This window comes from Puma concolor, chromosome B3 (genome assembly GCF_028749965.1).
Source record: "Puma concolor isolate L17-30 chromosome B3, mPumCon1.1.hap2, whole genome shotgun sequence".
In the NCBI taxonomy this organism is placed as follows: Eukaryota; Metazoa; Chordata; class Mammalia; order Carnivora; family Felidae; genus Puma; species Puma concolor.
Window position 1 is genome coordinate 67,501,389 of NC_141672.1, and position 15,636 is coordinate 67,517,024.

At 35.9% G+C, this 15,636-nt stretch overlaps 1 protein-coding gene across 1 annotated transcript in view; it reads right to left on the reverse strand.

Annotated features, from left to right (window-relative positions):
• Positions 1 to 15,636, reverse strand: part of NUBPL (NUBP iron-sulfur cluster assembly factor, mitochondrial) — a 246,002-nt gene that overhangs the window by 196,530 nt on the left and 33,836 nt on the right. The window contains 1 exon segment of the mRNA XM_025919554.2: positions 1,966 to 2,056. Coding sequence (XP_025775339.2) covers positions 1,966 to 2,056 — 91 coding nt within the window.

The following is a 15,636-nucleotide window of genomic DNA, read 5'->3' on the forward strand; positions in this document are numbered from 1 at the left end:
TACAAACAGCCCTAAAAAGATATGGCCACATTACAAATGTTCCACCCTACTAGTCTACATGTAAATGTAAGGACAGCTCTCTGATCTAACTCAAAAAGTAAGAGGCATAGAACACCTATTTGTCTTGTGGCAGGTGCTAATCATAAACACAAAGATTTATGGCCTGTTGAAACAATTTCTTTGCTATTAATAAGATAATTTCTTATTGTATTGTGTTTTCTGCAGTAGAGAGCATAAGAGGATAAATTAACATGATAAAATATAGAAATGTCAAAACGATGCCAATTAGCATAATAGTGGCAGGTTTATCTAAGATTCAAAACATAATTTGTAAGCTGGGGTTTAAGAATCCACATTCTTTTAAGTGAATGATGCCTTAATCGCTCAATTTATTTTTGGGGTGCCTTAAGATCAGCTTGTCAACACAAAAGAAGGGTTCTTTTAAGGCTTTCCAAGATTTCTAGTATCTCATCTTTACCAGAAAGCCTATTTAATGGCAGCCAATTTGCAAACATCAGATTTAAGATTACAGCTTCAGTAAAACAAGAAGAAAGAAATTAAAGTTCACTTCAAGTATTTATGTTGGCATAGACTGGACAGACTACTTAAGAAAAAACTGACACCAAGGGCTCCATTTCACCATTATTCATGTGCTGCATGCACCAGTTTTCACATTACTTTAATCAAGAGACAGACGCAATAAGTCTATCATTTAAAGTACACAAATTCATTACTCCCTCTTTGTGAAAGAAATTTGACATCTTGGCATATGTCACATATCTGCAAACCAAGTATGCATTCCACTAAAAGGACAAAGAACAAAGAAACTAGAATAACTTAGCTTTGTAAGTTACATAAAATAAAGCATTTTCACGAAACAAGAAAATAACTAAGTGGGTGCTTACAAAATAAGACTGCTGGGGTCAATTTTATCATCACTAGATATTCAAGTTTCCTACAATTCAGAATTTAACACTGTAATTGACTCCAGCAACTAAAGCACAAACAAAAACACATTCAACAATAGTAGACGATGTCTAATTAACTAACATTTAATAATGAAATACAAAATACTTGTATTATTTACATAGATAATCCAATAAATACCTATGGTAAATATAATCATTGTGTCCTAGATCTATGGAAAATAAAAAAGCCCAATAAGAAATGAAAAGAAATTAGTCAATTATATACTTATTATAATTAGAAATAAATTTTAATAAACCAATTTCCAATACTTTTTTTTTTTTTTTTAAGTAGGCTCCATACCCAATGTGGGGCTTGATGCTCTACAAAATGAGCCAGACAGGCGCCCCTTTCCAAGACTTCATTTTCTCATCACAGCATTTCTTGTTCTTCATGCTTTATATTTGACAGCTTTGGAAGAAAGTGTAATACCAAGCACAGTAAATATTAAAGATTTACTCAAAAAATTACTCTGTCCTATTGACAGCAGTGAAGGCTGGGAAAAGAAACTAATGTTTTCAGGGTTTTTTAAACTACTTTAAGACAAACATGACAAAAATCTGATTAGAAAAAATAATTTTCATGTCTTCCAACACAAATACATACCTTCTATTCAAATACTCCCATACATCCACACATTTAACATAAAGAGATAATGATGATGACTGACCATGTGCCAGGCACTGTTTCAAATGCATTACACTGAACAGCAATTTCTGGTTGAGTGATTTCTCACAGCAACTCTGGTAATTGCTCACCTGACTTTACATATGGGGCAGAGGTGAGGTACAAAGAGGTTAAACAATTCACCCAAAGCCACACAGTCAGTCAGTGACAGCTAGGATTCAAACCTGGACAGTCAGGCTTCATGTCTGATTTCAGAATTACTATACTGCACTGTGTATAAGGTGCACATGGTACATGGCACAATGCCTGACACTCAGGAGGTAATTTAAAAAGTCTAACTATTACCATACTATCTATCTCTCCTTCACTTACCCTGTGATAATTCTGGATTTCCTTTCAGATTCATCATCTTTGGAATTGAAGGGCCATACACATCCACATCTAGTAAACCAATGGCCTTTGACTGTAAGGAAACAGAATCTACTGTAAGATTATTTCCACTCTTCATCAAAGATAACATATATAGCAATAGTAAATCTGACTATAAAAAAAGAAAATTTACAAAAAAATTCCAAAATCCTAACCTAAATTTTCAAAGCAACAGTAAGGTAAAAGCTTATCAACTACTTAGACAAATACTTTTTGTTGGTTTACTAATTTCTTCTAGAAAACTGACAAGAGAAACCCCCTACGTACACTTTACACATTGTGGTTCAGATCTCCCATATAGTCTCAAGTAGACTAAAACCTTTTTGATCTGAAGACTAACAAATTACACACAATGTTAAAATAAGGACTTACAGTGGCAAACAAAACCACAGGAAGATGGAGCATTAACCCTTAGAAAGCCCATCTAACACAACAAAGAATAACAAAATGAAAAAAAAAATCATGGGAACAAGACTATAACAGTGCAAGTGAGAAATTCTGATGCAGATCCAGCATGGAAATGCTAATGAGGGTAGTGGCAGACATAATGCGGAGACAACTCCTTACACACAAGTCACAGTTAAACATCCAAGCTCTTCTGGAGAATTCATAAACAACTAAAACTGTTTTCCTTTGATGACCCATCTAGCTACCCGGGGGCAGAATATTCTGACTGGTCTCTAGGTGCCAGTTCATCAGCAACACAGCCAAGTAAAGGTAAACAAAATTCACTATTCCCAAGTATGTCTTTTTTTTTTCTCCCCCCACCTATTTCTCTTTTGATACATTAAATCAGTCTGTTACTGGTTTTTCCATATATAGGCAAACAGAATACTAATGCTAACTATACGTCCTTAAGTTACGTTTCACCAAGACTCAGAACTCTCCTCCCTCTTTCCCTGTATCCTGGCAAGATAAAATTCTTAACCTCTCAAAAAAAAAAAAAAAAAAAAAAAATCCTCATTTTTAATTAAATAATCCCCCATCTTCCATGTTATCTACCTATTTCCAGACACAAAATTACTTTTTAAACCTTGCTGTCCTGTTCCTATTAATACATAAAATAAGGTACATTCAACATTTATGTCCCTAACTTTATACTGACTCAAACTGCAGTTCTAAGAAAATCATTTAATGTCCCTGTATGACTCACAGAGCCTAGAGGACTAAGGATTAAAACCTGCCTCTACCAAAATCTCAGCTTACTGTAAAATAAATGAGAAAAGTATTAGCTTTAAAAAGGTAGGAACAGTCAATGAGAAATTCTGACCTGTTTTCAACTCCTTTTTAAACCACAAACAAATTAATTTAAACAAACAATTAAATTTACTATGGATAAAAAGATTTTCAAATGAGAGAGACTAAAACCTTAAGAAATGTAGCTAATTGTCAATATTATTATTCAACGGTCTGCTAATGCTATAACCATTGAGGTGAGGAAGCTGAAGGGATTCCATTTTAGAAAGACTCCATTTTTTGGCAAAAAAAAAAAAAAAAACAAAAAAACACCAAAAACAAAAACCAGACACTTAGAAAGACTCCATTTTTCTGATAGGCCCCATTTACTCATGATCCTTATTTGTCTCTGAATAAGCCAAAGAAGCTGTGTCATCACTTTAAGGGAGAAGCAAAAAAGTTAATCATTCTCTGAGTTTTGTCCTAGGCCCCAAACCGGATAACATCTCAGAAGAGCTGGATCCCAAATATGTTCCAGGACATTAGCTTTGAACAAACCTCAGCTGAAACTGGCATCAGTACTGCTACCTTCAGTAATTTATGAAATAACACCTATTACTCACCTGACACTTGTCTTTGATTGGACCCTACGCAGGATCCCCAAAGGAACACGTACCCTAGATCCCCTTCCCATATATAAACCCCTAACCCCAAGCAACAATGAGACTCATTCTCCTTTCCTTTCCTAATCTCCCAGACCGTCTGTTACTCTCTGTTACTCATGCCATTCAATAAACTCTGCTTTCACTTTCTCCAGCTCACACTTGATTTCTATCCTGTGCAAAGCCAAGGACCCTCTTAGCTGGTCTTATAGGGAAGTCCCCACTCTGGTCCTTGGACCAGCCAGGCACCGCTGACATCAATATCATCCTAGAATTTTACCTCTTTTCCATGTCTTTTCTCATGGTACGTACAAAACTAAAAACTACTACATAATAATAAATGTCAATAAAAACAAAAAATAATCTAAGTGGTATTTTTTCCCTCTCTTATTTAATGTTTAATGTTATTTACAAGTTTTATAAAAACTTGAAAAGGTTAGGTTCCAGGTTTCAAACTGATCTCCTAAAAGTAAAGTCAAGTAAAATAACTTAGTTTTTTAAGTTTGGTTTCATGAAACAAGGAAACAACTAAGTGGGTGCTTGAAAACTAAGACTGCTGGGGTCAATTTTTTCATCACTAGATTTTCAAGTTTCCTTCAAAATGTTAAGGAGAATCAACTATTTGTCCTGTCTCCCAGAAGAAAACCATGCCTGTCTAAAGATGAACCTGTGGTATCAAGGTTCAAGACAAAACTGAGGATCTGCCATAATATTTACTATGGTAGAAACAGATTTTACACATTCCTAGATGGCTGTTAATATGCATAATCACATATGAATAAAGTGAGCAGGGGCACCTGGGTGGCTCAGTCAGTTGAGTTTTGGCTCTGGATTTCAGCTCATGATCTCATGGTTCATGAGTTCAAGAACTATGTCAGACTCTAAGCGTGGAGCCTGCCTAGGATTCTCTCCCTTTCTCTCTGCCCCTCCCTCTCCCCCCACCTCACTCTCTCAAAATAAATAAATAAACTTAAAAAAATAATAATAAGGGGCTGGTAGGGAGGGAGATTACAAGATTTTAGAGTTCCTCTGTTTCCGAGAAAATGGAATTAAGGGTAACAGAGAATCTTCTAGGGGTGCCTGGGTGGCTCAGTCAGTTAAGCATCTGACTCTTGATTTCAGCCAGGTCATGATCTCCTTCATAGGATTGAACCCCACATCAGAATCTGAGCTGACAGCCTGCTTGGGATTCTCCCTCTCGCTCTCTCCCTGCCCCACCCCCACTCGCACTCTCTCTCAAAATAAACATTAAAAAAAAAAATCTATGTGCTAGGTTTTCTGCATACTCTCCCTAGGAATAGTTACTCACTGACCTAAATTTAGTACCAAAGTTGACATACATCAAAAAGGAAACAGAGGAGATGAAGGTATGAAGGTCAGAGAAAGAGAGGAAAGAGGAAGGATGACAGGGACAGAGGCAGAGAAGGAGGGAGGGAGAAGAAGATTGAGAGAAATTCATCAGCAATTTTTATTAAGAACCTGGATAAACTAGGCCTCTACAGGCTAGTGGCTGTAGAATTAGAATTTAGAGTTCTATGGACAAATCAGAATTTAGAAATTTTAGAAAAATTTTAGAAGTCAAAAAAATAACAAAAAAAAAAAAGAAAATTTTTAGAAAGCATGCCATCCTAAATTACCCAAATATAAACTTCCCCTAATTATACCTCCCCAATGTTTGAATTCCTTCTTGAAGCCAGGCACCCTACACATTTTATTTACATTTCTCACTGACTCCTCACAGCAATCGTGCAAGGTGGTATTATGCTCACTTAAAGATGAGAAACTATAACCAGAACTTTAACATGATCTGAGTACAAAAGACTTAGCAGGGGACAACATACTTTTCCCTAAAGGGCCAAACAGTACTATTTTAGGCATTGTGAATCATATCATCCACAACTACTCAACACTACCACTGTAGCATCAAAGCACAGACAATATGTAATGAATGAGCATGGCTGTGTTCCAATAAAATTTTATTTACAAAAACAGAGAGGATTTAGTCCACAGGTCAGTTTGCCAAAATTGATTTAGAAAATAAGCTTTTTCGGGGCGCCTGGGTGGCGCAGTCGGTTGGGCGTCCGACTTCAGCCAGGTCATGATCTCACGGTCCGTGAGTTCGAGCCCCGTGTCAGGCTCTAGGCGGATGGCTCGGAGCCTGGAGCCTGTTTCCGATTCTGTGTCTCCCTCTCTCTCTGCCCCTCCCCCGTTCAGGCTCTGTCTCTGTCTGTCCCATAAATAAATAAAAACGTTGAAAAAAAAAATTTTTTTAAAAAGAAAATAAGCTTTTTCATAACCAAGTTATTCAATCACCCAACAATCTAATTTGGGGTTTGCCAAGAGCAGGTAGGACATAGTCATCCCTTTCAGTGTCAGAGGAACTATCTCAGTAAAGATTTAGTTCCATATCCTTAATTGGGTAGTTTCTAAAAACAATCAAGAGCACACTTTTCATGCGGTCTCACTGGAACTAAGCATGTCTTGCTTAGACTTTATAGATCATGAATAAAATTAGTGTCCATTAAACAAAAATGTCAAGCCTATACTAAGTAAAACATATCATTCTTAGAACTGGCGTAGCTTCTGGACCAGTAAAATTACCATAGCTACAGAAATTAGCTTAAATTTTCAACTCTAGAATTCAGTATGTTCAACAGGTGCCAAATAAACTTTATTTGTTTTTCATAATTTACTCCATTATTTTTAAACAGGTTCCTATTATAGATGCATAAATAGTCTTTCAATTTAAATTTTCAAAGACAGTTCTATATTGTAGGAACATAAATGAGCAAGATAGAAGGCTATAAATAGATATATGCTGCTGGGTGTCTAACTAGCTAAATTTTATGAATCCTTTCCACCTCATTCCTCCTAAAATAATTACATTTAGTCAAGAAAGCTCCAATTAGGACTTCTCTTACACTTAATTTCAGCAAGGCTTGAAAGAATAATCACTACAAAAGCCTTACCACATACACAACAGATAAAATGATCATTAACAAAAATAACTATAAAGTTACTACTGTAAAACATGATTACCCAATCTTTAATGTCACCATAAATGTATGCTGGTACCTAATATTATATTCTTTTTCTGATTATCCTGCAGTTCACAAACTCTTAGCAGATGCCGTAAAACAAGACAGATAGATTTTGGGATTTGTTTCTTTATAATTCATAATACCCTGTGAAAGCTAAAAGGTAGCAGACTTGCTAAGTGACTATACTGTTTCATTACTACTGCATGAAAGCCGCAATTTGAGAGCCTACAAGTCCTATTTTCTTGTGTTGGGTTTCAAAGGCACCTGAACAACAGTTCTGATACTGCTTTGTTCCTTCAGTGGAGTTTATATTAAAGATCCTAAAACTTCATGACATGTTTCTTCCATCCATGTCATCTGCTAACACAACCCACCAAAATAACATTTTAGAAGGATCTCACCCAATTATTTCTAAGTGAACACTCATTTAAGACTACAACTTACGTAAAGTTTATCCTTCCCATTGAAGTATCCAGTTAAGAATCCTATGATTCCCTGCACATTACATTCTACATGATCTTGGACTGGCATTTGGGATTTAGAGTTGAGTCAAGGTTCTTTCCTCTCTTTCTGCCTTGCTTTAAGTCAAACTGCCATTCATAAAAATTTCAATCTGTTGGTAGAGAAAAATATGTTTCTTAATTCTATTAGCTAAGATTAAATAAGAATTTGATTAACAGGCCAGAAAGGAGTGACAGGATATATTCAATATGCTGAATCAGAAAAATATGCAGCCAAGAATTCTTTTTCCAGCAAGGCTGTCCTTCAAAATAGAAGAAGAGATAGTTTCCCAGAAAAACAAAAGCTAAAGGAGTTCATGACCACTAACCCAGCCCTGTACAAAATGTTAAGGGGGACTCTCTGAGGGGAGAAAAGATGAAAAAAAAAAAAAAAAAAAAAACAAACAAAACAGACCAAAAGCAACAAAAACTAGAAAGGACCAGAGAGCACTACCAGAAACTCCAACTCTACAGGCAACATAATGGCAATAAATTCGTATCTTTCATTATTCACTCTAAATGTCAATGGACTAAACACTACAATCAAAAGGCAGAGGGTGACAGAATGAATAAGAAAACAAGACCCATCTATATGCTGTTTACAAAAGACCCATTTGAAACCTAAAGACACCTTCAGATTGGAAGTAAGGGGATGGAGAACCATCTATCACGCTAATGGTCACCAAAAGAAAGCCGGAGTAGCCATACTTATATGTGACAATCTAGATTTTAAAATAAAGACCATAACAAGAGATGAAGAAGGGCATTATATCATAATTAAGAAGTCTAACCACCAAGAAGACCTAACAATTGTAAACATTTATGCTCCAAATGTGAAAGCACCCAAATATATAAATCAGTTAATCACAAACATACAGAAAGTCATTGATAATAATCCCATAATAGTAGGGGACTTCAACACTCCACTTACAACAATCGACAGATCATCTAAACAGAAAATCAACAAGGAAACAATGGCTATGAATGACACACTGGACCGGATGGACCTAACAGATATATTCAGAACATTTCATCCTAAAGTAGAATACACATTCTTCTCAAGCGCACATGGAACATTCTCCAGAATAGATCACATACTGGGACACAAATCAGCCCTCAACAAGTACAAAAAGATAGAGATCATACCATGCATATTTTCAGACCACAATGCTATGAAACTCAAAATCAACAAGAAAAAATTTAAAAAGACAACAAATACTTGGAGACTAGAGAACATCCTACTAAAGAATGAATGGGCTAACCAAGAAGTTAAAAAGGAAATTAAAAAGTACACAGAAGCCAAAGAAAATGATAACACCACAGCCCCAAACCTCTGGGACGCAGTAAAGGCAATCATAAGAGGGAAGTATATACCAATCCAGGCCTTCCTAAAGAAGGAAAAAAGGTCTCATACACAACCTAACCTTACACCTTAAATAAAACTCAAAAACAGCAAAAGACGAGAAATAACAAAGATTAGAGCAGAAATAAATGCTATCAAAACAAAAACAAAAACAAAACAAACAAACAAACAAACAAACACACAAAAAACAGATCAATGAAACCAGGAGCTGGCTCTTTGAAAGAATTAACAAAATTGATAAGCCTCTAGCCAGTTTGATCAAAACGAAAAAGGAAAGGACCCAAATAAATAAAATCAAGAATGAAAGAGGAGAGATCACAACCAACACAGCGGAAATACAAACAATAGTAAGAAAATATTATGAGCAATTATACATCAATAAATTGGGTAATCTGGAAGAAATAGACAAATTCCTAGAAACATACAAACTACCAAAACTGAAACAGGAAGAAATAGAAATTTTGAACAGACCATAACCAGTAAAGAAATCAAAATAGTAATCAAAAAGCTCCAAACAAACACGAGTACAGGGCCAAATGGCTTTCCAGTGGAATTCTATCAAACATTTAAAGAAGAGTAAACACCTACTCTTTTGAAGCTGTTCCAAAAAAAAAAGAAATGGAAGGAAAACTTCCAAACTCATTCTACAAAGCCAGCATTACCTTGATTCCAAAACCAGACAAAGATCCCACTAAAAAGGGGAACAAAAGACCAATTTCCCTGAGGAACACAGATGCAAAATCCTCAACAAGATACTAGACAACTAGATCCAACAATACATGAAAAAAATTATCACCACGACCAAGTGGGATTTATACCTTGGATGCAGGGCTGGTTCAATATCTGCAAAACAATCAATGTGATTCATCACATCAGTAAAAGAAAGGACAAGAAACACATGATCCTCTCAATATGCAGAGAAAGCATTTGACAAAATATAGCTTTCTGTCTTGATAAAAACCCTCAAGAAAGTAGACACAGAAGGATCATACCTCAAGATCTTAAATGCCACATGTGACGGACCCACCACTAATATCCTCAATGGAGAAAAGATGCAGACAATGTACTGAATATGGAAAGAGCCCAAATGTCCATTGACTGATGAATGGATAAAGAGGAGGTGGTATATCTATACAATGGAGCATTACTCAGTGATAAAAAAGAATGAAACCTTGCCATTTGCAACTACATAGATGGAACTAGACGGTATACTGCTAAGCAAAATTAGAGAAAGACAAATATTGTATGACTTCACTCATAAGTGGAATTTAAGATACAAAACAGATGAATATAAGGGAAGGGAAGCAAAAATAATATAAAAACAAGGAGGGGGACAAAACTTAAGAGACCCTTAAACAGAGAACTGAGGGTTGCTGGTGGGGGTGTGGGTGGGGAGATAGGTAAGGGACATTAAGGAAGACACTTGTTGGGATGAGTCCTGGGTATTATAGATAGGGGATGAATCATTGGAATCTACTCCTGAAATCATTTTTGCACTATATGCTAACTTGGATGTAAATTTAAAAATAAATAAAATTTTTTTAAAACAATTAAAAAAGAATTTGATTATAAGATCTAATGGTTAGATAAGAAAACAATTGCCTACTATTTACCAAAGGACAATCTAAATCTTCAAGTTCAGTTAAGAAAGAGGAACAAGGACAACATAAAGAAAAAAGTTCACCTGGCTGGATGGAGCATAAAAAGAGATAGGCTCATGAAAAATACAAAAGAATCTCAAATTATTAACTACTTGCTTGCAAAAGAACTGGGAAAAAAAATTAGAGAAATAATAGATTTCAAATTAAAGAATTTTAAGGCAGGAAGAAACCTAAGAGATCATCTTAGTCTTCGGTCCACTTTTTAGTGATGAAGAAACACACCGAGGGATAATGCCACAGCTGGGCCTAGGATCCAAATCTCTGTCCACCATAAGCCTAAATGCTAACAATCACCAGCCATTCCCCTTTATCTCTCCCATCTCCTCTTCTACTCCTCCCCCTTTTCACTCCACTCCACATACTTCCCCTGTGCAGTGTCTTAACCACACCAGGTACACACCTGCCTTTTGCAGCTGTTCCTTCAGCCTAGAATTCTGTTCACCCAAGTACCTCCCTGGTTCTCTCCATCACTTCCTTCAAATCTTAAATCAAACATCACTACACAGTGAGGTCTTCACTGACCACCCTATCTAAAAATGCAACTCCCTCATCATTATATTGGATACTTCCCGTTCCCTTCCTGCTTTTTCTTTCTTCTCAACAGCTATACCAATATTTAATATACTGTATATTTACTTGTCTTGTTTATTATGTCTCCCCAGCAGAATGTTAATTCCATTAGGGTAAGAATTTTTGTATGTTTTGTTCCTGTACCTAGTACCTAGAACAGTACACAGTCATGCAGATACCATGCTCCACCCCAAGAAATTCTGATTCAGAAGGTCTAGATTGGGGTCCAACAAACTGCATTTGTAACACTAAGGTATACGATGACTACAAAGTGAAAAACAGTAATATTGGTAATACAGGAAAGACCAAGACAAAATTTTGTTGTAAGGGCCCAAGCCTTGGGACCAACAGGATTATGGTAATGGTAATTTACAGTAATCAACAGTAACATTGAAGAGTTTAAAAAAAAATACACACACACACACACACACACACACACATACATACATACATACATATAAAACAGTGTTTAACATTCTGCCATATGGGTGAATAGTCACATATTGCATGGGACATATGTATATAAAAATCATTCGTTATTTATCTGAAATTCAAATTTAACTGAGTGGGTGTCCTATATTTTTATTTTCTAAATCTAGCAACCCTACCTTGGCATCTCTCCTCAACAGTGCAGTTGTAATGATTCAGATGAAACATACATACATTCATGCATGCTCAAAACCCTCATTACGCCCCCAATCTCCCCTCATTTCACTCATGTAAGAACAAAGTCCTTATAACAATTCACCAGACTCCATATAATCTAGCCAGTTCCCCACCCCCTATCTCCCAACCCTGTTAATTTTTATCACATGTTACTCCACTCCACTTCTTACTCCAAGAGCCAAGTATCTTTTTACTATTCTTTGAATAGAAAGCTAGACATGCTCCTACTCCCTAGCCCTTAAACTCGCTGTTCCTTTTGCCCGACATTCTCTTTCCTCATATAGTCCTAAGTCCATTCTCTCATCTCCTTCAACTCTCCGCTGAAATATCCTATCTTCAGGGCTGCCTATCCTATTTTAAATTGAAATCCACCTTCACCCTCAAGCACCACTCCAACCCAGATCACATTTATCAATTTCTAACTCTTTAGGTTACTTATGATGTTTATTATCTATTTACAGTAAACTCCATAAGGGTAGGGAAATCCCCAAGCATCTAAACCAGTAGACATTAAATAAATATTTGTTCAGTGAATGGATAAATGGATCAAGGAACTAATAAATGAATGAACAAACCTCCATTTGTTCCTCTGTAGGATATCAGGATGGTTACTATATGATCCCTAAGGTCCCTCTCAAGCTTTAATATTCTATGATTTCATGAAAGTCCCTCTTCTAATACTTCTATACAGACATTTTAAGTTACAAGATTTAAAATTAGATAACGTACACGATGTTAAAAGTATTCTGGTGTTAAAGAAAGTGTCATAAATTTCCTTGCAACCTATTCCTAACCACCACTTTTCCTCATGAAAATCCATGTCATCTTCATTTTTCTATTGATCTCAACTCTGGAAAAACAGGACTTCCAGAAAGAAAATCTAATGCAAACAATGGCTATGGCAGGCTGCTATAAAAAAATATACGATAAAAGTACACCACGTAAATCTTTGAAAACGAAAGCCACAAACATGGTATGAAAGGGCTCGTTAAAAAGAGGGCAACTTTTAAACCTACAGACTAGCACGATTAGGTTCAGTAGGGTTTCAAGTATAAAAGGGCTGCACTAGAATTTTGTTGTGCTTTTTTTCCTTTCCAGAGCAAGGTAAGTAACATATTCTTTGACAAGAAGCAATTCTCTTAAGTTCCACATTTTCATCTAGTAACAGAGAAAGTAAATCAGGGGTAAAACTAAGATTAAGAAAAGAAAAACCTTAAATCCTTGGCCTGTATGATTCAAGGGGGAAAAAAGTACTGGGGAACCTGGGTGGCTCAGTTCATTAAACATCCGATTCGTAATTTTGGCTTAGGTCATGATCGCATAGTTGCGAGATCAAGCCCCATTTTGGGCTCCACACTGGGCATGGAATATGCTTAAGATTCATTCATTCATATTCTCTCTCTCTCTCTCTCTCTCTCTCTCTCTCTCTCTCTCCCCCTCCCTCCCTCCCTCTGTCCTCCCCCATGCTTGCAAGTTCTCTCTCTCTCTCTCTCAAAATAAAAATAAAGTACTGATACCCTTAGTAAAGACTTCAAATACAGAAAAAAATTAGAAAGCCTTCTATCACCATGGTAATATATAAAATGCAGAAAAAGTTACTTCTAGACACTAACCCCCAAAAATAAGTCCTTATTTATGACATTAACCTGTTTTTTTGCCAAAATCCAAGCCTACAAACCTAGAAAACTAACCAAACAAGAACCTTCCCCAAACCAGATAAAGTACTGCAGCAAAAGCACTGAAAATCAACATCAATTCCTTTACAATGTTCTTAGCTAAACTGCAATGCAGGGAAAAGCCTTTACAATTCTGAGGGCAACTCTTCCAAAGCAAAGCAAAACAGCAATCACAAGAATTGGATGTGAACAGTGCACGTGACCCACTTTCCAGACTCAAAATTATAGGAGCCAAGTAGCTGGTTTTGAAACTCATTTCTTCATATATACTCTCTTGCTTCCTCTTAGTGGCTCTTCCAATACTGCCCTGCTGAGGGTTAAGGGCCTTCTTATTCCTCAAGTAGATTGGATGGGGAAAATAATTTACTGAGAAAAAAAAATGAGAAAAGTAAAATGAATCGGTGAAAGCCAAGTTAGGGAGGAGGCAGGAGGATAATTAAGAAAAAAAGATTTTTCTGTGAGCAAAATCTGGATGACTTCTTATTGGACAGAATCAGATCCTGAAATTCAAAGGATGTGCAACAGTTTTGCCACCAATATGTTATACGTGAAATCAAACTAAGGAAGAATATACCAAATGTAAAATTAGGGTAAGTGTTCTCTTTCTAACTCATAACCAAATTGAGTAAATTCCATGAACAAAGTGAGAGAATGAATTACTGGCAGCAAGCTGCATTTCCCAAAAGAAATTTAAAAGGTAGGCCAAAGGGTACTGAGGGGGAAACATCCAGCCAATAGCTTCTTTAGAGCTATTCAAAACAAAACTGCTACTGCTTCTAATTGGAAATCTCAAAGCATGGTGTGCATAAAGCTTCCTAAAACCATGCAGAAAATAGAGGAGAAAAGTAGTTTGAGGCTTTTTACCTATCTGAAGATTATTGTATAAAACAGCATTTTTATTTTATTGTTTTGGGTAAGGGTAGTGTGCTATGTCTGTTTGCTTATGGAGGAGGGGGAAGAGCAAGTAAGGAAAATTCCTGTTAGAGGAATGGCTTTAGGATCCAGTTTAACACTTCCACCCCTCTGTTACATAATTAATTTTTTAAAATTACCTTATCTTTCATTTTAATACTTGATGCTAAGTTCCTCACTCAGTACTCTGAATTATTTTTTTTTTAATTTAAATCCAAGTTAGTTAACATATAGTGCAATAATAATTTCAGGAGTAGAATTTAGTGATTCATCACCAACATGTAACACCCAGTGCCCATCCCAACAGCATCCTCCTTAATGCCCCTCACTCATTTAGCCCATCCCCCACCCAACACACCTCCAACAACCCTCAGTTTGTTCTCTGTATTTAAGAGTCTCTTGTGGTTTATCTCTCTGTTTTTATATTATTTTTGTTTGCCTTCCCTTATGTTCATTTGTTTTGTATCTTAAATTCCACATATGAGTGAAGCCATAGGATATTTGTCTTTCTCTGACTTATTTCGTTTAGCATAATATACTCTAGTTCCACCCACGTTGTTCCATATGGCAAGATTTCATTCTTTGTTATCACCAAGTAATATTCCATTGCATATATATACCATCTCTTCCTTATCTATTCACCAGTCGATGGATATTTGGGCTCTTTCCATACTTGGGCTATCGGCAATAGTGTTGCTATAAACAGTGGGGTGCACGTGCTCCTTCGAAACAACACTCCTGTATCCTTTGCATAAAACCTAGTAGTGCAATTGCTGGGTTGTAGGATAGTTCTATTTTTAATTTTTTGAGGAACCTCCATACTGTGATTCAGAAGTACTCTGAATTATTCTTATAAAAGATGCCACAGAGGTAGAGGCACATATCTCAAGTCAATTAACACTATTAATATTCATTAGTGGTTATCCATCAGCAAACATAACTATTTATATTTTCTATAAGATGTATGAACCTTGAGGATTTAGATATTCAACTTAATCAAAGATAGCATCCAGATCATGAGTGAAAATGACAATTATGAAAAACCCCCAAGGTACCATTATGATCATCACCTATAAGATAACGTTATAAACTATACAGATATGTTATATACTTAAACATATAATATTACATATTTAATTATATTTATATAGTATATAATATGTAAAAGTTAAAAATTAATTTGAATTAAATAGCTATTGCAATATACAGTATATTTTTAAATATCTCAGTTACCCCTCGATACACTATTTTAAAAAATTTTTTTAATGTTTATTTATTTTTGAGAGTGAAAGACAGAGTGTGAGAGGAGGAGGGGCAGAGAGAGACACACACACACACAGAATCCAAAGCAGGCTCCAGGCTCTGAGCTGTCAGCACAGAGCGCAAC